Raw genomic sequence first — 25361 nt, 5'->3', positions numbered from 1 at the left:
GTCATAGAGTCATAGACATGTGCAGCATGGAAACAGACTCTTCAGCCCAAGTCATAGATGCCAATCAGATGTCATAACCTCATCTAGTTCCATTTTCCAGCACTTGACCCATATCCCTCTCAACCCTTCCTATTCATATGAATTGAGATAGAATTGTGAAGGATCTCAGAAAAGCTATTACTTCTAGTCACTTTATGTGAAATGTGCAGCTGCCCTATAATATTGTTCAGCAATTTAAAATTTTAGTCTTTAATGTTTTTACAGTAACTTAAGCAGAGTTGTTTAATGTTATATCAGACTTGGGACTCTTAAAATTAATTCATCCTCTAAATGCTGTTCCAGTTGTAATCGGGTTTGCACGAAGATGTTTCCCAGATGGAAAACACAGTTTATGGCAAAATATCCCCGTATGAGATCACAAGCTGAAATGTTGGTGTCATACAATCTGAGCCAACATGCTAGAGAGTTCAAATCCATTTACAACAGCAATGCACCTAATCTAAAAGGTCCTCACTCCACCAGTTCTTATTGAAAGGTCACCAGAATTTTCATGTCTCGAAATGGGGTCACAGTGGGAAACAGTTTAAGACATTCTGATTTATGATGTCACAGATTTTTGTCTGGGCCATTGATGCTTATCTTCCATTCAGAGCTTCAGCTTAACCCTTGAAGCTGGTTGCTCACCTTGTAAACGTTTGATGAGAAATGAAGTGATAAGTAAGAATGGATTCTTTCCTCCTCAAAAAGAAGAAATAGAATTGTGAAAATTGTTCAAGTAATTCCTGAATTAACAAGCTGAAAGCAAACTGTTAAAGATGCCCTTGTTATTTTTATAAACAAGCATTTAACATACTAAACTGTAATATTAAATATTTAAACAGGATCTGGACAGACTGCAGATGCATCTTGAGGACGTCAGGTTTTTTGACTTGTTTGGTTACAGTGAGAAAGCAGGAGTCTGGCAGTGTTTCATGTGCAACAATCCTGAGAAGGCAACAGGTAAGAACAACATTATGGAGAATTGTGCCTCAGTCTTACCTGAAAAATGTGCAAAATTGCATTTAAAAAAGAAGCGTATTTTCAGAAAGCTTTCAATAATGCACCAGAAAGGAGACTTTCAAAACATTAAGAGGTTATGGAGTAGGGGAAAGTGACAAATTAGACAAAAAAATTATAAAAGGGGAAACAAAAGGTGGAAATATGGGGTGGGAATAATTTTAACTTCAAAAACCAAATGTGTCATGGTTAAAAGCACTAACATTGGTAAACTGGTGGGAATCCAGCTCCAAGCCATGTAGTTCTACGTTTAACAGCAGCATGGTATGCTGCATGCAAAAAAACTTCTCAGAGGGAATTAACAATTTAGATATATCAACAGCTAGCAGCTAGTTTACCTGGTGTTTTGACTTTAATTTGAGAGTTCACAGGTTTCCCAAGCTTCTGAGAACTTGCCAGTGAAACCTGCAATTGAGGAGACAAAAACATCTAAATGTGAGACTCTCACCTGCTTTCTTGCTGAAGTGAAAGGCATTTTTTCAAAGATCTTGTTCTAAAACTTTCCATTTGCTCCTTTGGAGATGATTTCTATGAGCGAGGGTATCACAATGAAAAGTTCCATTCCATTTTTTTTAATCAATTCCTTTGTTGGTTAAATGATCATTTGCAGATGGCAGATGGCTTTGAGAGTTATGGGTCTGTTCGTTTTGTAATATTTGAGACACTTGTGTTGATTTGCATTGGTAACCTGACGCACCATGCTTCATTTTAAGTTTGGGGTTGGAGGGTGCAGGTGGTGCCTATCTGCTTTGTGGTTATCATTGTTTGTCAGGATGGGGCAAGCAAATGTGCATCTTTCTTCACAGCTGAGGCCAGTCACAATGTTGGTCTCAGGTTTGCAGCTTGGGTTGGTTTCCCATCGTGCAGACATCATTGACTATACAGGTGAAGCAGTTCAGTTCACTTTGTGATCTGTCAGGCCTTCGAACAAATGGAGCTTGTTTCCAACCACCAAGAGACCACAAAGTAGACTTGAAATCAATGCTGCATCGGTTTCACAGATTTTTCACAAGACTGCTTTAAGTCTTGTCTTACCATGTGTCATGACTGAAAAGGTCACCGACCCAACAGGCAAAATGGCCTAGATGGGAGAGTGGTGGAAGTGAAAAATATTTATGTAACACAGAACAATAAGCAGAAGCTTAAGGATTTAACACTGTGCAACATACCCATATGCAAAACCTTGTCAAATGACAAAACTTTACTGAGATTGAGGTATCAGCAATGGTGAAGGGATTACTGCCCTTGACTGACCTTCTCTATGTTTTAGATATCATGAGGCTCCCACCAAAGACCTCTCTCCATGCACCTGGGTCAGGGCAAACTCAACCATTAGAGCTCAAGATGGAAACTCTATCCCTTTAACCCTACATTTCCCATGTTTAATCCATGTCGCCTGCACATCCGTGGACACTGAGGGCAATTTAGCCTGGTCAATCCAACTAACCTGTACATCTTTGGACTATGGAAGGGAATCAAAGCACCCAGAGAAAACTCACTCAGATCTCAGATGCAGGAAGAATATGCAAACTTCACACAGACAAGTCATCTGAGGGTGGAATCAACCCCAGGTTCCCAGCACTGTGAAACAGCGGTGCTAACCACTGAGCACCATGCTGCCTTTGTTGAGAAAAGTTATTTGCACTGATCAATGAATCAATAAACTGATCAATATTAATATATGTTTATCACAAAACAAATAAAGAACAACCAAGTTTTTCTATACACAGTTTGTCTGCTCAAAAATAGTGGTGAAAACAGAATCCATAATATCTTTTGAATGGAAAAGGAATAGATTTTTTTTAAAAAATGGAATGTAATGGGATTGAGTACATAATCCTTTCACGCTGTTAGCATTGGTTTGAAAAGTTGAGTATCTTCATTATCACTGTAGATAGAATTCTAAGATTCTCTAAGTTAATTTACATAGTGACATTTCACTTCCTGAAATACAAATTATGTTGAAAGGAAGATTAGGTGTTGAACATCCTTGATCACCATGTAGGAGAAATGTCCTTGTGTATGTAAACTTTTATTGAATAACCAGGGGCTGAGGAATCAATGTAACACTCAGAGAGTTTAATAAGAAGCACATATAGTTCGCATATGATACAGAAATGTTTTTGCTGTCCTCAGAAGTTCTAAATTGTGAATATCTGCCTCTATTGACTTTAAATATTTCTAAGGCTCCTATTGGTAAATATTTTCAGCCCTGAATTGAATCCTTTTTACTTTGCTGAATAATTTCATGTGATAAACTTGATACATCAGCATCTTTTGTTCGCAGGAATAGGATTTTGTCAATTTTGAAAACACAAAAAAAAAGCTGTGGATGCTGGAAGTCAGAGACAAAAATGGACATTGCTGGTAACACTCAGCACATCTGGCGGCATTTGTGGAGAGAGATCAGAGTTAACATATTGGGTTCAGTTACACCCCCTCCCCACCTCAGAGAACAAATCAATTTTCTGATGGTGAAAGATTTTATTCATTTTTAATATTGGTATAATCAGATTTAGTTCATCAATGCTGGTAGGATTTCTGTCACCTTTCATTGAACATTAGCCTCAAAAAGTTTAACTGCTCAAGTTTATCAACAAATGCTGCCAATAGTATATTCCACACCTTGATGACTCTCTGTTTAAAATAAGAGGTCCCCCTGGTCTCTGACCTATAATATTAGTGTTAAATATTGTACCCTTTGTTTTTGGCTCCACAATGACTGAGCTTATCTCCATTTCCAAAGGTAGAACAATCCATGTGTGAAAGCAGTATGTCACTGATCTGGTTGGCCTTTGTCCCTGTAAACGAGTTTCAAAGTGGTTTCTGTGGTATAACTGGACTTAACAGCCAATCAAGCAAAAATCAACAGTGTGTGAAATAAGGAGCAAATTACTGCAGATTCTGGAATCTATACTGAAAACAAAAAATGTTGGAGATCACAGTGGGCCAGGCAGCATCCATGGAGAGAAAGCAAGCTTACATTTTGAATCTACTTGACTCTTCATCAGAGTTATGTCAGAGTAGTACAAGGATTCACAGACTAATTAACAGTTTGACAGGCAGCAACATCATAATTCATTCTTTGGCTATAACTCACTTATTAGATAGTATGGTTAGTCCTGTCCAAGTGATGCGCGTGTGGTCTCAGGTAATCAATGATGAGAGATCATCCACATCTCCAGGGGTGCAAGTCACAAAGTAGATGTCAACCCAAAGTTCAGAATTGAAGCTTCAGTTCCCACTTGAGCTGGATTCTTTGAGCGGAGTTTCAACAACCAACTCCTCACGCAGGGAGAGAAATGTTATGTCTGAGCTGAAGACTACATCCATGAGAAAAATGATAATACCATTTGTTCTAGCAAACATGACACCCATTATGCACTTAACGAAAACCGCAAATTAACTGCTGCAGATTCAGGACTGAAATGATTTAGACTACACAGGCTGTCAGGGTAATTGCTTGCAGGTATTGTTGCAAAAACGGACAGCTCAATGATAGTGTCTCTGGAAAAAAGTCTCCCTGATGTACTATCCTCGTACATCTGTAGGAGTGCTGTGAAGGCTGCTAAACTCTGCCAGAAGGATAAAACTTCCTTTGAGGCTTACCTCCCTTTATTAGCAGCTTTGTTTGCTCTTTTTTTGTGCCATTGTTGCTCCTGCTAGGGTTACTTGCCAAAAGATTGACCCCATATAATGCATAGCTGGAAGCTTCTCAAAAGATTTTATAGTAAAATGTGAGCACTCTCAGGCCTGACTGAGGAGAGGAAGCAAAAGTTTCATTCAAACACAGAAGGGGGAAGATCTTGGCTACCCCAAGAAATTCTCAATGACGGAAGTTTACAGCACATAGTTCTCAACTTTGTTATCATAACCTTCAGCTTAGTCTGCTTCGTGACTCAACTGTCACCAGCATGCTCCTGCCCCACCAAACTCATCTCCACCCTCCTCCACCGCCGCTCCCTCACTACCCAACGCCTAGAGGAAGAATGCCTCATCTTCCGTCTCGGAACACTTCAACCCCATGGTTTCAATGTGGATTTCACCAGTTTCCTCATTTCCCCTTCCCCCACCTCACCCCAGCTTCAACCTTCCAGCTCAGCACTGCCCTCATGACCTGTCCTACCTGCCTATCTTCCTTTCCACCTATCACCTCCACCTTCCTCTCTGACCTATCACCTCCATCCCCACCCCCATTCACCTATTGTACTCCATGCTACTTTCTCCCCACCCCCACCCCTCTCTCATTTATCCCTCCACTCTGCAGGCACCCTGCCTCTATTCCTAATGAAGGGCTGTTGCCTGAAACGTCGATTTTCCTGCTCCTCGGATGCTGCCTGACCTGCTGTGCTTTTCCAGCACCACTCTAATCTAGACTCAACTGTCTTGTCTGGCCTTCAGTTCTCCTGATCTACAGTTTGTGTATCAATAAACAATATGGTTACACAGGCTGTTTATGTTTAAATGGTGAATTAACAACCTCAAAAACTATTCTGTTAAGTATCCCATCTTACCAGGAAAAAAATTGAGCAAATGCTATCATGCACTTTATCTTTAACTCCATCAATATTAACTTTTTCTTCCCTATTTCAGAGTTTATAACATTTTACCAACATTTGAATTAGTGATAAATAGATATGGCATAAAGAATACTGACTGTGTCATCTGATTCCCGTTTGTATTTATTTATCAAAAGATTCCTGAGAAAAGAGTACTTTTGGTGCCTCTACTTCTGGGCAAGGAGGCACAAGTTCAGGTCCCACTTGCTCGACAGATAGTGATAACATCTCTGAATAGCTGAAAAATATCAGAAAATTTGCTGAAGAAAACTATCAAAGTTTTTTTTATTTCAAAAATATACTTTATTCATAAAACAATTTGATGGTCTGTACAGTTGGTCATGCCATACATATGTAAACATTTACATACCCAGATCAGAATTTGTCATTTTTTATACAGGTCTGTACATTTTTCAATCATGCCCATATAATTAGCTGAGGCGTCAGCAGAGCCCAAATGACTGCATGGGCCCCCTGTTCTTCTTTAAGCAGGCAGATGTTACACAGTGGTCTTTCCCCACCGTGTCTTGACGGCAGTTGCCCCAAGCTTCAGCGTGTCCCTCAACACGTAGTCCTGAACCTTGGAATGTGCCAGTCTGCAACACTCAGTCGGGGTCAACTCCTTCAGCTGGAAGATCAACAGGTTTGAAGAAAACTATCAAAGTTCACTGTCAAATCTATAAAGCAAACAACCATAGTAAGCTGATTTTACACACAATGTGGTTTAAATATACCTACTACCTTCACTTTAGGCACATATGGGGCAGTAAGAAGACAAAAACCTGAGTTTGCTCTCTGATGTTTATCTATGCTAAACAATGCAGAAGAATGGTCCTTGTATCACCAAATAGTACTAAATGTCATGTTTCAGTGTTCTAATTAGTCATGTTGTCTTCAGGAAATGCTAAATACATCCAATAGGAATATTTAAGGCATTAAGTGTGCACAGGTTTATGGAAATTATTTTTGTATGTTTGTATAAGATTTTCTCCTTTTGCTTTAAAAAAAACAAGCATTGGTGAATTAAATGGCAAAAATAAATTAATTAAAATAGAAGACAATACTTAGTTCAAAATTGTCAGGGAAACATGAACAATAGAGACTTTTACATTGTATTTGTGAGGTTTGCCCAATGTATTTAACTTGTTAAGTCATCCACATTTTTTTTTCAAATTCAAATTCCATTTGTTTGCCTGTTGTAGAAAACCGTATTCCCAGTCCCTGTGGTTCTTCTTCTCCACAACATGGCCAAGTTACACATGAAGTCAATTATGTGAATGGGTTATTTGTAGGCCATTAATAACATTCCTTCAAAAAGCAGCAAAAGCCATATGTGTGCCAGTAAATGGAAGAAGACAGTTAAGATTTCAAAGATAAACCACATCAAAATAATGTAAACCAATGCTGTGAAGTTGTCCAGGGAAACTTCCTGAGTTGAACTTTCAATGGTTGCTAGTGTTGCATCTGGATGCAGATGGTGGGAGGGAAATCCCATTAGACTGGTTCCATAGTGTGGTCTGGTCTCCACAGGCTTATGTGTGAGTTGAATTGAGGATGGAATGTTAACACCCCTCACCACCACCCCACCCCCACAATCCATGATGAGTTACCAAAGGTGACCAAAGGTACCAGAGGCACTACTTAAAAAGTCAGCTACAACCCCATAGAATTTCTGAGACACAGCTTTCCCACATGTGTCTGATTGAACTCATGTTGTTCTCTTACTTATCCCTGCTTTGTCCATCAACAAGCAATGGAGACACCCTCACTCCTGCTTGGATGTTTCAGCTTCTGACAATGAGCTGCTAATTTATAATGACTAGACAGTCTGCAGTTGGTCCTCTGGACTTTGTAAATCATCTGTAGTCCTCAATTCAATGGACTCTAGCATCACCCAAAATCACCTGTTAGAATTTGAAGGTTCATGATCACAGTTAGTGAATATAGGTCATTGACCATTCATAAGGAATTTTCAAATAGTTTAAGTTCATTATGAAGCAGCAGATAGGTATCATTATGAGATAAGCTACCTTAGTTCATCAGACAGAAGAGTATACAATCTATGACGAATTGAAGTTCTAAAGGCAGTGGAAGGGTTCATTGGTTTTTCTTCCTCTCTTCCTGGTCTATCTTCCATCTGAAGGAGGCAGCCATCTGATGAGTACTATCCTCTCATACTGAGAACTTGTAAATTTAACCTATTTCTAAGGGCCAATATTCTACACCGTGATAATCACCCATTTGAATCCTTCAAGCAAATGGACATGGGACAGTTAAACATAGCATCTAGATAACCATTCCCAACTTCCCCACCTTCATCCAAATGTTAGTTTTCATTCTTTTTGGAAGCAAACCTTCTATTTTCCTTAACACTACATTGATAATAGGGTACATATACTGCCGTATAGTTCTTTGTACTATCAATTCATAGTACATTGTGGCCTCGATTGTCATCATCCTTTTTGTTTTGTCTTGATGATTAGAAATGGTTTGCATTTGGGGAAAAGCAAGGGACTGTTGTAACAGAAGTTAAATGAGATCCCTGCTACATGAGAAAGAACTCCAGTTTTAAAGGGATTCCAAATTGCAACAACCCTCTGGTTCCCTCCGCCAGTATTTATAGGCTTCTGATTGTATCTCAATCAATGGTAGGTTCAGGACAAAGAAAGAAAAGAACTGTCCCCCCTTAACAAAGAAACATTCTGGGAAGAATGAAATAGTTAGCAGAGTTTCCTGCCTTGCCTTCCAACACATTAACGCAACCACATCATTACTGATACTGGCTGTCCCATCAAGGAACATTAATTCCTGTAGGTGAGACTTTGACCCTTTACTTGTGAGGAAGTCACACCTTATAGAGCTTGCCTGACAGTGCTGTAGTCCCAGGGTAACCACAAACCAGGATGCATCTGAATGCTCGGGGGTGTGTCACAGTGGAAATAGCTCCAAGGCAGGATAAATTATTGGAAGGGTGTTGTACTGGGGTTGAGGGTCTTAGTGGAGAGGTCAGAGATCATAAAAAACGGTCAGTGGGTGCAGAACTTGAGGGTGGGTGGTTTCAATCAGGAAAGGAAGCCAATAACGGAAGGCCCCTCTGTCCCTCTTGTGGTTTGAGTAGGGTGTCGTGCTCAACTTCCCCTGCAACTTGGAGTGTCAACTCTGTCCTTGACTCCTTCCTACCATCCTCCAAAGTGCCTATTAATTGTCAAGGCTCCTCCTGTCCTTCATAACATCAAAGATTGGTTTGGGCTAAGGGGCTGGCAGTTGGAAGGTCACCTGGAGAGTATTACAGACTCCTACCATCTGCAAAGCCACTACTTGAGACATGTAAAACTTTGCCCTATAGTCCAACAAAAGACATTTAAGAAACCTTTCATTATAACAGATGTTTGTGTGTTGAATAATCTATATTTGACATAGTTTAGTTACACTAGGTGCTTTGCTGTAATCATCAGTTTATAATATAATCTGGCAATGATGGAAGCAACTGAATTTTAAAATACCAACCAAACAGAAAACTGTGCAAAGAGGAATATGCGAAAACACAAGATAAATCAAGCCACATTTTGAGAATTGTTCTCATTGAATATGATTTGGATAAAAAATTTACACAACCAAATCATAATAATTCCACTCCAAGTTTAGAAAATTGCAGAGTAACATATGTGTAAATTCTCCATTTATGGAAGTATACACATCCCAATTTAATACTTCACATCCAGTTAATAAAACATGCAACGATTTCAACTGTAGTCTGACATTTACATCAACTTTTCTAAGGTCCACAATATAATATATTCATCATATTTAAGGCTTTTTAAGAACAGGCCTTTTTCTCAATTACAGTTTGATATTTATACTTGGAGATTGCTATATTTTATAAACTGCAAATTAATCCACTCTTTGTCTTGTAAAATTGAACTGCAAGTTGTCCCCACCTATGCGGAGGAGATTGGAGAGACATTAAATCAGTACTTTTCATCAGTATTCACTCAGGAACAGGACACTGTTGCTGATGTGAATATGGAATCACAAATAATTAGAATGGATGCCCTGGAAATATGCAGGGAAGAGGTTTTGGGAATATTGGAAAGGATGAATATAGATAAGTCTCCTGGGCCTGATGGCATTTACCCCAGGATCCTATGGGAAGCTAGGGAGGAGATAGCAGAGCCATTGGCCTGGATTTTTATGTCGTCGTTGTCAACAGGAATAGTACCAGAGGACTGGAGGATAGCGAATGTGGTCCCATTGTTCAAGAAAGGGAGTAGGGATAGCCCTAGCAACTATAGGCCAGTGAGTCTGACTTCAGTGGTGGGCAAAGTCTTAGAGAGAATGGTAAGGGATAAGATTTATGAACATCTGGGTAGGAATAACGTGATCAGGGATAGCCAGCATGGTTTTGTGAAGGGCAGGTCGTGCCTCACAAACCTTATTGAGTTCTTCGAGAAGGTGACCAAGGAAGTGGATGAGGGTAAAGCAGTAGATGTTGTGTATATGGATTTTAGTAAAGCGTTCGATAAGGTTCCCCATGGTAGGCTAATGCTAAAACTTCGGAGGTATGGCATTGAGGATACATTAGAGGTTTGGATTAGGAATTGGCTGGCTGGAAGGAGACAGAGGGTAGTAGTTGATGGATTATGTTCATCTTGGAGTGCAGTTACTAGCGGTGTACCACAAGGATCTGTTTTGGGACCATTGCTTTTTGTTATCTTTATAAATGATCTAGAGGAAGGACTTGAAAGCTGGGTAAGCAAGTTTGCGGATGACACAAAAGTCGGTGGAGTTGTGGATAGTGAGGAAGGAAGTGGTAGGTTACAGCGGGATATAGATAAGTTGCAGAGCTGGGCGGAAATGTGGCAAATGGAATTCAATGTAGCTAAGTGCGAAGTCGTTCACTTTGGTAGGAATAACAAGATGATGGATTACTGGGCTAATGGTAGGCTACTTGGTAGTGTGGATGAGCAGAGGGATCTTGGTGTCCATGTACACAGATCTCTGAAAGTTGCCACCCAGGTAAATAGTGCTGTGAGGAAGGCATATGGTGTACTGGGCTTTATTGGCAGAGGAATTGAGTTCCGGAGTCCTGAGGTCATGTTGCAACTGTATAAGACTCTGGTGCGGCCTCATCTGGAGTATTGTGTGCAGTTTTGGTCGCCATACTATAGGAAGGATGTGGAAGCTTTAGAACGAGTGCAGAGGAGGTTTACCAGGATGTTGCCTGGAATGGTAGGAAAATCTTATGAGGAAAGGCTGAGGCACTTGGGGCTGTTCTCATTGGAGAAGAGAAGGTTTAGGGGAGATCTGATAGAAGTGTATAAGATGATTAGGGGTTTAGATAGGGTAGATACTAAGAACCTTTTACCGCTAATGGAGGCAGGTGTTACTAGGGGACATAGCTTTAAATTAAGGGGTGGTAGGTATAGGACAGATGTTAGGGGTAGATTCTTCACACAGCGGGTTGTGAGTTCATGGAATGCCCTGCCCGTATCAGTGGTGAACTCTCCTTCTTTATGGTCATTTAAGCGGGCATTGGATAGGCATTTGGAAGTTATTGGGCTAGTATAGGTTAGGTAGGATTCGGTCGGCGCAACATCGAGGGCCGAAGGGCCTGTACTGCGCTGTATCCTTCTATGTTCTATGTTCTATGTTCTATGCACAAACAGCTCATTATTACCTATCGTTGCCTCATTTATACACAGTTTGCTACTCTCCCATGAGCTAGAAGAAAACTGGATGGCAATGATTTCTGACATGAAGTCAAAGTAGCTACCTGGTGACTCCGGCTCACTGCTGGCCTCTATCTTCTCCATCAGTCCCCAATACCTCCACATAGCTCCATGGGTAGCAAACAATTGTACTGTCCCACCCACGAGAGTTGGCATAGAACATAACCACACCATCATCGCCCATCTTCTACTCTCTTTGAAAACAGTTTTCCTATTCATTCCTAATCCTTGCCTTGAAATGCTGCTGCCAGACCCTTTTGTGTGCAGGGACAGGCACATTTCTCATAAATCGGAGCTGGGCGCATCTCAAGATTTTTTGCTTGCTCTCTCAGTGCTCCCTCATTTTGCACCAACTTGGATTCTCACAGTATCTCTGCTTTGCTGAGCCTTCTGTGTATTGTTGCATCTTTCAGAGGTTAGCAGCTCACTGTACTGGCTTGTCTTGCCTTTTAGCACAAACACAAAGGCAAGCAGCTTGTCATATTAGTGAGCAATGTTCAGTCAAGGAGATGGATATGTTGCTATATACTGCATCAATGTTATGACTACAGCATATGCCAGCAGCATACTTGACAAACACATTGCATATACTCCAACCAGATGACCATGTCTCAAGTGTAAGTAGAGTAGTCCTCAGTCAAGTCAAAGGAGACTGTTGTTGGTCTGGAGGTATTGGCACTGTAAGTTAAGACATCATCTGATGTCAGTCTAGCGGCTTGCGCATGGTTAGTTGGTGCTTGGGACAGTCAGAGTCAGAGGTTCAATGTCATTACCATGTGGGAGTGGTCCATTGTTAGTCCTGCAGGAGCAGTGCAGTCAAAAAAGGAGTTAGCAGTAAGTCACTTGGGAGCTATGCAGAGATTAGATCAGGATCTGCCCACTCAGTTCTCGGGGCTGTCTTTTCAGGTTGGTTAGAGATTGGGTCATAGTCAGTCCTGACCAATGACAAGATATGCTGCGCTGGGTATGTGGGAAAACAGTAGCACTCTCTTAAAGAGGGTTCAAACATGGTATAGCACAAAGGATGGCTATTCTGTGTAGCTTCATTCTGTAGCTGCAGTGACAATGACAGACCACCAGACTAATGACAATATGAAGCAGCAATATATTTGTGAACATGATATTCCATTTCCAATTCAGTCTTACCATGTACCTATGTGCCCTTAGACGTCTTTCTTAATTATTACTTTCCCACTATGTGCATTGTAAAGGAGTATTCATGGCTGACAGTGATTGAACTGGTGTATAGCTGGGCTTTAAATATGGCACCATGGCAGAAATCCCATTAGGTCCCAGTAGTTGTGACTACGTCTGTTGCTGATAAAAGGTAATATGAACGTAGAGACATAATACATGCATAATGAGGTGAGCAGTGGAGAATTGTGTGAGAAAACTCACCGGAGCTCCTGAAGAGAAACCCTCCATGAAACATCCTGAGTTTAACACTTTGCTGATTTTGGTAAAATTCAGTTGCATCTGACCAAGGAAATTAACAATTGTGTTAAATGTATGTTTTACTTTATGATATCCTTGCAACTCAAAGAGTACATTTCACATCTATTCCTAACTGAAAACATCCCTAGCTTTCATAATTGTTTTAGCTTCTTAAATATATTCCAAATTCAGAATATTTCTGGGAATCAGAATTTCCCTATTGTATTATTGCAGAATCCATGACCATTTGATTTTTAACTTTGAGTTTCCATTAAGGATAAATAAATCTCAACGGTCATGAAAGAAATTAGTTACAATTTCCATATGACTGTTGAAATAAATCTCCAGTTCATCAACCCTGTGCTCTAACATACTGCAATAGTTATAAAAACTTGTTTCCAGTGAGGCATATATTGGCTCAGATTGTATGTTATAAAGAATAAGCTTATCCATGTCCACTATCACTAAAGAGTAAATCCATCCATAACCTCAGACAGATGCTTTTGCATGGTTAAATTCAGAAATGGAGAAGGTGTTGCCAAATTGCCCTGCTCCTTCAGGAACTCTGTTACAAAAGTTTATCACACAGGTTTGGAATGGAACATCATGAATTTCTAATTCCCTCAAACCTCTTCTGAAAGAGTTCAGTCTTTTCATTTGGAATAGAAATGAAATTTTAATGGTATCTCAAGTCCTAATTGCCATCAAACAAAATCTTTGGTGCTTAAAACTGAATTTAAGTTTTGGTTTACATTGTTTGACATTATAATTACTGTTGGAGATTTAAAACAATAACAATTTAAGTATAAGGTATTTTATTCAATTTTGACTTTTAAGCTCACTCAATCTCATTATTTTGCATTTTCTATTTTGCTTGATGTGATGCTTTGTTGTTTCCAAGCCTATGATCTCAGTATTAATGGATATTACCTACACCTGGGTAGTTCTTATAGGCAAAATTTCAAAGTGCAAGAGTCCTAGGGCTGAATTTTCCTGAAAAGTGACAAAATATCAGTTTCAGGGTCTTTCATGGAGGGTTTCTGTCTGTGATCTCTAGTAAGTTATTTCACACACTTCTTTGCTGCTCACCTCACAATATCTGCACGACTATTCTGTGGTACCACCCTAATGCTGCCTTGTGCTCGGACAGCAGTTAAAGTACTTCCAAGATTTGTCCCATCGGCACTCTACTTAAAGCCCGGCTGTACAACTGCTACATCAGGTTCTTGTTATTCGCCACAACTGACTTGTGGAAGAATGATCCTAGAGATAACCTACAGAGGCAGGTTTTAGATTAGATTCCCTACAGTGTGGGAACAGGCCCTTCGGCCCCATAAGTCCACACTGACCCTCTGAAGACTCATTTCTCTCTGACTAATGGGCAATTTAGCATGGCCAATTCACCTGACCTGCACATCTTTGGACTGTGGGAGGAAATCCACACAGACACAGGAGAATGTGCAAACTCCACAAAGACAGTCGCCCAAGGGTGGAATCGAACCAGGGTCCCTGGTGTTGTGAGGCAGCAGTGCTAACCACTGAGCCACCATGCCACCCCTTGGATCACTGCCAAGGGGTTGGTGAGGTACTGCTGGACAGAATAATGGTGAACCATCCTCTTATCCTGGCACCACCAGAAGCAACCATGGCATTAGATGCTGCCAGCATGGTCCAAATTTTCTATCTTGTTTAGTCCAGTGCCCATAGTCTAAAAGGTTTGCCCAGCAATGCTGCAAAAAGCTGCACTCCACAATATCCACCATCTTCTCTTTGCTACCTCACAGTCACTCAAAATTTGTACTGCACACTCATCTCACTAAGACTCATGCTCCACCACTCTCACTATTGACTGCAGTGACTTTCCTCAGTTTCTCTCACCCAACTCTCTTCCCCCTTCAAACTCTAACCAACACCCCCGACCACACACCCCCACCATTCCCACTAATTCTATGTCCCCTCAGTGTTTCCAGCTCAGTCACTCAGAACATCCCACATCTTTCTCCCACCTGCAACAGCACTAACAGTTATGCCGGCCACTTTCATCTATCCCTCCCATTCTCTCATTCAATGATAAAACTGCCTGCAATAACGGGGGTGAGGCTGTTGGAGGTGTGCCTGATAGTTAACTTCTCACCCCCAGCTCCTTGGATGCTGCCTGACCTGCTGCGCTTTTCCAGCAACACTTTTTTAAGCTCTGATCTCCAGCATCTGCAGTCCTCACTTTCTCCTAATTGATTTTAACTTACTGCGAATCCTCTCTTGCAAGGGTGCCTTCCTTGAAGAAACTCTCTTCCTCCCACTACAAGGATAAAGATTCCTGAAGAAGCATTGATCCTCCTGCTCCTTGAATGCTGCCTGACCTGCTGCACTTTTCCAGCAACACATTCTTCAGCTCTTATCTCCAGCATCTGCAGTCCTCACTTTCTTCTCTTATGTTCGCATCCAAGTCAAAAAGTAGAGGACCCACTGACATCAGGCTCACTGGTCTATAGTTCCCTGGCTTGTCCTTACCACACTTCTTAAACAGTGGCACCACGTTAGCCAATCTCCAATCTTCCTGCACTTCATCTGCGACTATCGATGATGCAAGTATCTCAGCAAGAGGCCCAGCAACCACTTCCCTAGCTTCCCACAGAGTTCTAGGGTACACCTGATCAGTTCCTGGGGATTTATCCACCTTTAGCATTTCAAGACATCCAGCACTTCCTCCTCTGTAATTTGGACATTTTGCAAGGTGTCACCATCTATTTCCCTACAGTCGATATCTTCCATATTCTTTTCCACAGTAAATACTGATGCAAAATACTCGTTTAGTATCCCCCTACCTTTACCGTGGCTTCACACAAAGGCTGCCTTGCTGATCTTTGAGGGGCCCTATTCTCAAGTGTGCTGCCTCTGTTGTGTGCTACCTGTCTGCCTCAGTGGACAGATTAGTGGCTGCTAGCACTATCAAAAGTCTCCTGTCAGGGCACTGCAGATGTGTAAGCTCCAACACCCCACCCCCACCCCACCCACCTATCCCCCTCCTCCCCCACTCCATGCACCACCCCGCCTTGTGGGAATTCAAACTGAAGAGGGTGAACCTGCACCGCAGCAGTACCACACTTGCATGTCAGGGCCATGTGGGAAGGCTCCTTCCACACCAGCTGTACCTAGTCAAAGTGTGAGAGAAAGACTAAAGAAAAGCCTTCTCAGGGAACCTTGGTAGAATGGGTAAAACCTCATTGTAAATACCTTGAACACGTTTGTAAATATATGTTCACACTTCATCATCAGCTGTGTCTGGCTGTTATTCTAGCTACTGCTACAACAATGAAAGCCATCATTAGTGCTACCCAATGTTCTAATCCTGTCTGATTGGTAGCAGTCCTTTCCATATGATCCAAACTAGCCTGAAATTACCTCATGAATGAGCTTGAGATGTTTTGAAAGTTTTCATCAGGTGATGATCCTAACTTATACAAAACAACAGGAAAATCATAGAAAGATTAAACTGTTAAGGTGCATTTGCAATTAGGATTACACAGGGGATCCTGCAGCATCGAAACATTTACAGTGAGTGAAAGATGACTTCTCACAACTCAGTTCCCTTGAATAAGGTTCAGAGAGTTGTACAGCCTGCAGTGTTCTGGCTGTCACCGCTGTTCCCTTTTGGCGAGAGTCCTCATCTTCTTACTTGACACAATGCTGTGGCTCTCTCTGACCTTCATCATGCAGCATAGAGACTCACTGAGCTTCCAGTTGGATGTGTTTCCCATCCATTGGTGTGGATACTCTTAGTGTAAAGACCACACAAACAGTCACACCTTCTGCGTCTGGTTGCACTGTGGACAGTTCCAATCAGCTTACGTGGGCACTACCATTTCTAAAGAAGAGTCCTGGGACTCAAATCATTAAGTCTACAGCTCCGTCCACAGCTGCGAAAGAACTGCTGAGTATCTCAGCCATTTTTTATTTTTATTTCAGAAACAAAGTACCTGTTCAGTAATATGAACGTTCAGCAGATGTACCACATGCATTTAAATAACATTTTAATGACAACGTGTTTTCCATTACTTGTTTACGCATTCAAAACACTTTACCCAAGCGCTCTTGTTGGCAAAGCAGATAAAGGGACACAGAATTCGGTTTGCATTCAACTTGATTTTATTAACAAAATATTCCTTATTAAAAACACTATGTGAGCATTTCCCAAGTTCTTGCAACATTTACTTTCTATCTAGCTGTATCCATCTGAGAAAGGCTATTACTCGCAACAATCCATGTGTTTGAGCTTGGCCAATTGGAATCTCTTTCCCCTCCAATGTAGGAGTTCCAATGTCTGGCTGTCTTCCACAAAAGTGGGTGTCACAGGCCAGGGTGAATCTTCTTGGGTTGCCACGTAGTCTTCCACCATAAGTCTTGCTGTGAGTTTTCACTGGGCGCTGACTTCCAGGTGTGTGTTTTTATTGTCCTTGCCCCAGACCTTCCAGACTATTCTGTGGCCTTTGGCCAATGGGGTCATGAGTGGGATTCAAAGCTGCTCCACTAGCCTTCACTGTTGCCATGCTGGGGAAGTGTAAAGTGTACTTCTTCAGGTACTGGTTGGAAGTCAGGGTGCCAGAAAGTCTGATCAATGCCTGTCCAATACACAACCCTCAGGCTGGTTTTAACTGGCTCCCCCGAACATTTGTAACATCTTTGATCTTAGTTTTCTTTGACCTGCTGACTGCTGGTTAATTTAGTTTGACCAATTTCCTCTTGGGTCCGATTTCCAGTTTTAGCTCATGGAGACCTCTGACAAGAAGGACAACAGGACACCTCTACATGGATCTTATACATCATTGACCTGATTCAAATGATGCTGTTCAAGCCTTTCGGCACATGCGCTCTCTCAGACTGTATGTGCATTGGCAGTAACGGGAACCTGACCCCTCTCCTCTCACATTCCCCAAGAAATGCAGAATCTCATACATAATAATGGCATGGGTCATTTTGTCATCCATGAATGCATGAGATCCATGTACAGAATTCTGTGAATATTGATATCTTTAACCTGTACTGTGTGATTGTGCGTTTAATACCATTGTCCTGAGGGGCTCAAATTGCACAAAGGCAAATTCCGCTACTTCAGAGAAAAAAATGAATAACACTGTCTGCTCTGGTTGTGGTAGTGGCCATTTTCCATTTCCATTGCATACTTGGGATGCGAATGAAAGGCAGCACAGGTTGCACTATGCAGGGTGAGTCGAAGTCTCAGCCTGATAGTCTAGGTGGCCCTTCAGACTTCCATGAACCTTCCTGTCCTACCTTCCATGTCAATCCCATCAGATTTGATCTTCCCCCATATTTCCACCCAACTATTTATTTATCTGCTCATCTCCCTAGGCATACATCTTCATCATTCTAAATATAGTTGATGCAATATTCCCCTGTCAAAGCCTGAGAGGTGATGAACATCAGTGAACTCCACTTACCCTGCTCCATCATCTTCCACTCTTCTATGTTGAGTTTGCCCCCCTTCATAATTATTATCCCTTCTGTATCCGAGCATTGTGCCTCCAATTCTCATAATTCTCTGCACCAGCTTCACCACCACAGCACTGTATCCTGTTAACTGCCTTCAACTTTCAATGGACAGAGCCCTTGCACTGACATGGACAAACCCCTAGGTAGGCTTGGAAAGACAACTCCAACTATTGAATAACTAAACCCTTGACTTTTAAATGTACATCCATGATTAATCATTAACTCCCCGAATGACCTCTCACAAATCCTTGGAGAGTTACACTGGACCTGCAGGACTGGCTGTGGACCATACCCCAGCCTAGTGCTATGGACCTCCCAATAATGTATCCAAGCCCCTGAACTGATAGCAGCCAATGCCCTTGATGTACTCTGCTGGTAGCCCCTGAGTGGATACAGTCCATCTTGACATGACTCGGACTACTGAACTTCAAGCCATGACCATTTGTTTGAAACAATGTTTTGAATGAAGCAGTAAAATGCAAAACAGCACAGCAAGGCAAAGTAGAGATGTTGTGAGCATTTGAGTAGACACAAATTAAGTGAGCATGAAGGGAGATAGCAATGGGCACTGAGAATCCCTGAACTCTACTGTGAAGTATGCCTGTCCCTGTATGCAATGTGATCTGACAGCAGCATTACAAAGCAAGGTGTTAGTGCACTTCAAACTGCAGTATTGAAGTGGAGATGTGTAATGATGATGCAGTGAGGCTGGTGTAGATCTAATGTCAACTTTCCTGGATGAATGATGCAAATAGGTGCTGCCCATAAAGTGTGACCTGAGGTGTTGGGGAGTGCTGTCCAAAGTGGAAGCCCAGAGAAGCAAGCAGTGATCTGAAGCACCCAGTACCCACTCTTCCTTTCATGTTGGGAATTGTCACTGTCTGGTTTCTCTCCACAGTATGGGAGAATAGCAGGCTGCATATTAATGAGGCAAGAATAGGTTATGAATTGTTTATGCACGCACATAAGCTCCTCCCTGCTCACAAGCAAGACTGCCATCTCTTCATTCAAGCCTTGGTGGAAATTTGTACCTTTTGTTCATGTCAGGGATCTCATTTTTCTGTTCTTGCAATATTTTCCAAACTGAATCACCATTAACCAAGTTTTTTCAGGGGCTGGGAAAATTCCACCCTCAGGTTTTGTTGCATATGGAGTGGTGAGAGTTTGTTGTTTGGGCGAAAGCACTTTTGCTCCTGACTGACCAGCAATGCTGTTAAGACACTTAACGTCTTCTCGAAGCTCCTTAGTGCCCCTTGTCCCACCTCAGTGAGTGAATTGTAGACAAGTTTCATATTTATCAAATTGTAGCATTTGACCTGACTTTGGCTGTTGAAATTCATCCTTATGTGTCTCAGTTAAAATTTACCCTGTGTGTCTCAGTTAAAATTTACCCTATGTGTCTCAGTTAAAATTTACTCTATGTGTCTCAGTCAAAATTTGCCTCTTGTGTCTCAGTTAGAATTTAGGCTTGTGTATTTCAGTTAGAATTTATGTTTGTGTGTTTCAGTTAGAATTTACCCCCATATGTCTCAGTGAAGATCCTTTAGTCTGGTTAGGAAAGTATACCGTGGATTCCTCTTTTTAGCAAGGTCCCAGTACTCCTCTGGCCTACCAACAGCTATGTATGTAATAAATGGTTAGTTCATACATTTCTTGTAACTCCAAAATCCAGACTAATGTATATTAATAATGCAGATTAGCATGCCGATGATATTTGCTTGTTAGTATGTCAATAATTGGTCATTCTAGTTTAATATTCCTTTAACAGTTGTAAACCAGGATGGTCAACCACTCATCGAAGGCAAGCTCAAAGAAAAGCAAGTGAGATGGAAATTCATAAAGAGATGGAAGACCCGCTATTTCACACTGGCTGGGAATCAGCTTCTATTTTGCAAAGGAAAATCAGTAGGTAGATGATTAACATTTGTTAGATGAAGTCAATGGAACTAAGCATCATAGGTAGTTGCACATTGATTTGTATTTTGTTTAATGTGAGTGACCTTCTGTGGGTGCTAGAAATCTAAAATAATAGCTGGAATTGCCTTCCAAGTCAGACAGCATCAATGGAGAGATATACTGAGTTAAACATTTCAGATCAATAATCAAAAGAATTCACAAACAGAATATTTAAGTGTCTGGAATTAAGTTGGTATAGTGTAAATATGGAAAAGTAATCATGAAAAATATTTAAAGCAAATAAAATACAGGTACAGAAAAGAAAATAAGATCAAGGAACAAATAAAAGGTCTAAACTGAACAAGATAGGAGAATATTGGAATGTTCACCTAAAACATAAAACACAAAGCACTGGTGGCAACATCTAGGGGGCGGGTCGGATGAAAAAACGAAGAGCTGAAACTGTGTTGCTGGTTAAAGCACAGCAGGTTAGGCAGCATCCAAGGAACAGGAAATTAGACGTTCCGGGCCAGAGCCCTTCATTCCTGATGAAGGGCTCTGGCCCAAAACGTCGAATTTCCTGTTCCTTGGATGCTGCCTAACCTGCTGTGCTTTAACCAGCAACACAGTTTCAGCTCTGATCTCCAGCATCTGCAGACCTCACTTTTTACTTGAAAAAAACAAAGAGCCTTACTTGATTTACATTGCTTTCGCCCAGATTTGATAACTGCCTGAGCAGTTGTAAGGAATTAAAGGGGAAAATGGTAAATTTGCATTTTATGGATGCAAACGATATGGGAAATTTTACTGAACACTTTTACATCCCTCAAAATATGACAATGAGTTATTGAATATTAAAGCAGATAAGCTGAGCCACTGGAATTATTTGAATTTTTTCTTTATTCTTTCACAGAATATGGGATTCACTAATCAGTTAGAATTGATCTTTTGTTTATTATAAATTGTCCTTAACCTGAGTGCCATGTTAAGCCATTTCAGAGGGCAGTTAAGAGTCAACCACATTGTTGGGGATCTGAGGTCATATGATGGCCAAACCAATTAAGGACAGCTAATTTCCTTCACTAAAGAATTTTCATGAACAAGATGGGGTTTTACAATAATTGATTATAGTTCTTATGTCTAGCTTTCACATAAAGTTTTGTTAATTAAGGTCAAATTCCAGCTGCTGAAGTAGGATTTGAACATGTGACCCAGAGTACTAACCTGGGTCTCTCTATTAATACTCCAGTGGCATTATCACTTTTGCAAGAATCTCTGCATGACTCAGAGACAATTGTTGTTTTTATATATTCTTTATATGATATGAGTGTCAATGGCAAGGCACAGCCCTTCCTTAATGACCCTGGAGAAGGTGGGAGTGAGCCGCATTCTTGAAATTATGCAGTTCCATCTGTTTATGTACACCCATTGTTAGTAAAATAATTCCAGGTTTCTGACCCAAACAACAGTGAAGGCCTGGTGATGTAGTTCCAAGTCAGGATAGTGTGTCACTTGGAGGGGTGGAGGTACATCTGCTGCCCTTGTCCTTCTAGGTGGTAATATTAGGTTTGGAACAGTTGTCAAAGGAGTCTTGGTAAGTCACTGCAATGCATCATGTAAATTATGCATATTGCTAACATTGTGTGCTAGTGGGGGAAATTAACATTTATGGTGGTGAATGGCATGGCGAATCAAGGGGACTGCTTAGTCCTGGATGGTTGTAAGCCTCTGCAGTGTTGTTAGAACTGTGTTCATCCAAGAAAGTGGAGAGTGTTCCATCATACTTCTGATATAGATGGTGGATCTGCTCTAGGAAATCAGGGGGTAAATTACTCCCCCCAAAATGTCTAGCCTTTGAACTGCTCTTACACTCACAATAATTAATAAGGTTGATCCAATTCAATTTCTGGTCAATAATAATTCAGTCTGTTGATGTTGCAGCATTCAATGTCAGTAATGCCATTGGCTGTCAGAGACGATCATTAGGTTGTCTCTTGATGGACATAGTCATTGCCTGGCACTTCGGGATGAAAATTTACTGTCACTTATTAGTCCCAGGCTGAATGTTGTCCAAGGACTACTGCACACAGACACCAACTACCAGTGTTTGAGGGGTCACAATTGATAACAATCATTGCACTCATCAGAAAACATCCCAATTTCAAATCTTATGAGCATTGGTGAAACAGCTGAAGATGGTTTGGCTGGAGCACTACCTGGAGGAGCTCCTGCAGTGATGTCCTGGGCATGGGATGATTGGTCTCTAGTAATTACAACTATTGTTGTGGTTCTGTTCACTGAGCTGGGAATTTGTGTTGCAGACGTTTCATCCCCTGTCTAGGTGACATCCTCAGTGCTTGGGAGCCTCCTGTGAAGCGCTTCTGTGATCTTTCCTCCGGCATTTGTAGTGGTTTGAATCTGCCACTTCCGGTTGTCAGTTCCAGCTGTCCGTTGCAGTGGTCGGTATATTGGGGTCCAGATCGATGTGCTTATTGATTGAATCTGTGGATGAGTGCCATGCCTTTAGGAATTCCCTGGCTGTTTTCTGTTTGGCTTGTCCTATAATAGTAGTGTTGTCCCAGTCGGATTCATGTTGCTTGTCATCTGCGTGTGTGGCTACTAAGGATAGCTGGTCGTGTCGTTTCATGGCTAGTTGGTGTTCATGGATGCGGATCGTTAGCTGTCTTCCTGTTTGTTCTATGTAGTGATTTGTGCAGTCCTTGCATGGGATTTTGTGCAGTAGAAATGACACAACCAGCTATCCTTAGTAGCCACACACGCAGATGACAAGCAACATGAATCCGACTGGGACAACACTACTATTATAGGACAAGCCAGACAGAGAACAGCCAGGGAATTCCTAAAGGCATGGCACTCATCCACAGATTCAATCAATAAGCACATCGACCTGGATCCCAATATATCGACCACTGCAATGGACAGCTGGAACTGACAACCGGAAGTGGCAGATTCAAACCACTACAAATGCCGGAGGAAAGATCACAGAAATGCTTCACAGGAGGCTCCCAAGCACTGAGGATGTCACCTAGACAGGGGATGAAACATCTGCAACACAAATTCCCAGCTCGGCGAACAGAACCACAACAACGAGCACCCGAGCTACAAATCTTCTCATAAACTTTGATTACAACTATTTTTCTTCATTCTAGGTATGACTTCAACCAGTGTAGACTTTTCCCAGATTTCCATTGAGCTGAAGTTTGCTTGTGCTTTTTGATGCCATTCTATCCTATGTTGTCTTGATGTCACGGGCAATCACTGTTACTTGTACATAATTTCAATGGAACTAACTGGAGATTTGCAAATGTCACATTATATGCTATGTGTCTTCACCTTTCAGAAAGATGATCCAGATGATTGTCCAATTGAACTGAGCAAGGTACAAAGTGTAAAGGTTATCACTAAAAAGCGGAGAGACCGTAGCCTTCCTCGAGCCTTTGAAATCTTCACAGACAACAAGACATATGTCTTCAAAGCAAGAGATGAGAAGAATGCCGAGGAGTGGTTACAGTGTATCAATGTTGCAGTGGCTCAGGCAAAACAAAGAGAAAGCAGAGAGGCAACAACATACCTATGAACAAATCTGATTCACATTGGACAAATGGATGGCTGGCAATGAAATAACTATCAAGGTGAATTACTACGTCAACCTTGCAGGCATACTTCAATGTAGAACATCTGAATCTACATTGAAGAGATATCTGAAAGATAGCACTTGTGCTAGTATGGAACAAAAACCTGGAACTCTGTTCTGTGTAAGTGTAGGATATATCAAATTAGCATACCCATTTGAAGCGTCAAAGAAAAAGTCTGGAAAATGGTGTAATGATTAAGTTAATAGAAAAACAAGAGTTAACAAATATGCCTTTACAAGGCTTGACTTTGTGATTACTGAACACAAAGCACGTACATAACACTATAGAAACAGCAAAGCTAGGAGAAAGAGTAGGCCATTTAGTCTTACAAGCTTGCTCCATCATTCAGTATAATCATGGCTGATCGTCTAACTCAGCATTCTGTTTCTGTTTTCTCCCCATACTCTTTGATATCTTTAGCCCTAAGAGTTATATCTAACACTTTCTTGAAAATATTCAATGTTTTGATTTCAACCTTCCTCAGATAAACAGACCAAAATACAATACTCCAGGTTTAGTCTCATCAAGGCCCTTTACAATTGCAACAAGACTTCCCTGCTCATGGACTCAAATCCTCGTGTTGTGAAGGCAAGCATATCATCTAAAGTTTTCGTCACCTGCTGCACTTACATGCTGTCAGTGACTGGTGTACAATGACACCCAGATCTCATTGTACCTCTCCCTTTCCCAAACTATCACCATTCAGAGAATAACCTGCTTTCCTATTTTGCTACCAATATGGATAATTTCACATTTATCTATATTATACATCATCTGCTATGTACTTGTCCACCCAATGACCCTGGGTATGGACAGTTTCAGGTTCAAATCCAGTTAGGTTGGTCCCATGATCATGAAGATCATTGATGTTCACTCTGAATTTACACATGATGAATAAACCTCAGGTATAGAGGAAAATGATGAATAATTGTAGAAGAATAGAGAATGGAAACGAGTACAGAAAATACAGCTAGTATTTATTTCACCATTAGTTTAGTTTTGTTTCAGTAACAAAAAGAGACTTTTCTTGGCCCTTTGTGGATTTATCATATAAAATAAGACATTTTTTTCACAGATTTATCTAACCAGGAATAAAATTTCACGTTGTAGAATAATATATGCCATGATGTTTGTGTGCTATGTTATAGATATGATACTCAGTTTGTTTTGGCTCAGTAAATTAGGTTCCTTTTACATTTCTGGAATTCAGCTATGATATATAACATAAACTAATCAACTTTTTGATTGCAATACACAAGTATGAATAGATTTCTCTCAAAATGGGTTACAGGTGACCTGAAGAAATCCTTGGTTAACAAAGGTTGACATGTCAAATAGCATGGATAGTATCCAATGTCACAAGTGTTACATTATTTGAAATAATCAGAGATTGATGAATTTGAGTTCCAGGAAAAAAACGAGCTATGAAGGAGGTATATGTTATATTAATCTTTTATGTATTTTACCTTGATCAGATTCAATTTTGTTGTAGAAATTTACCATTAGCTGAAAGTTCCACTTTC

General features: G+C 41.0%; 1 protein-coding gene across 4 annotated transcripts in view; it reads left to right on the top strand.

Moving 5' to 3' along the window:
- The window catches only part of veph1 (ventricular zone expressed PH domain-containing 1), a 264411-nt gene extending 239622 nt beyond the window's left edge, over positions 1-24789 (top strand). For 3 of the 4 annotated variants that reach the window (XM_060834168.1, XM_060834169.1, XM_060834166.1), the window contains 3 exons: positions 882-999; positions 20055-20191; positions 23544-24789. In XM_060834168.1, the coding sequence (XP_060690151.1) occupies positions 882-999; positions 20055-20191; positions 23544-23780 (492 nt within the window). In that variant the 3' untranslated portion in view covers positions 23781-24789. Of the gene's footprint in view, positions 1-881; positions 1000-20054; positions 20196-23543 lie in introns of all 4 variants that reach the window. The other variant, XM_060834170.1, reaches the window with a different exon arrangement.
- The last annotated feature ends 572 nt before the right edge of the window (positions 24790-25361 follow it).

The sequence above is a fragment of the Hemiscyllium ocellatum genome, chromosome 13 (genome assembly GCF_020745735.1).
Source record: "Hemiscyllium ocellatum isolate sHemOce1 chromosome 13, sHemOce1.pat.X.cur, whole genome shotgun sequence".
In the NCBI taxonomy this organism is placed as follows: Eukaryota; Metazoa; Chordata; class Chondrichthyes; order Orectolobiformes; family Hemiscylliidae; genus Hemiscyllium; species Hemiscyllium ocellatum.
The sequence above is the reverse complement of the archived record's forward strand: the minus strand, read 5'-3'. Positions and strand labels throughout refer to the sequence as shown.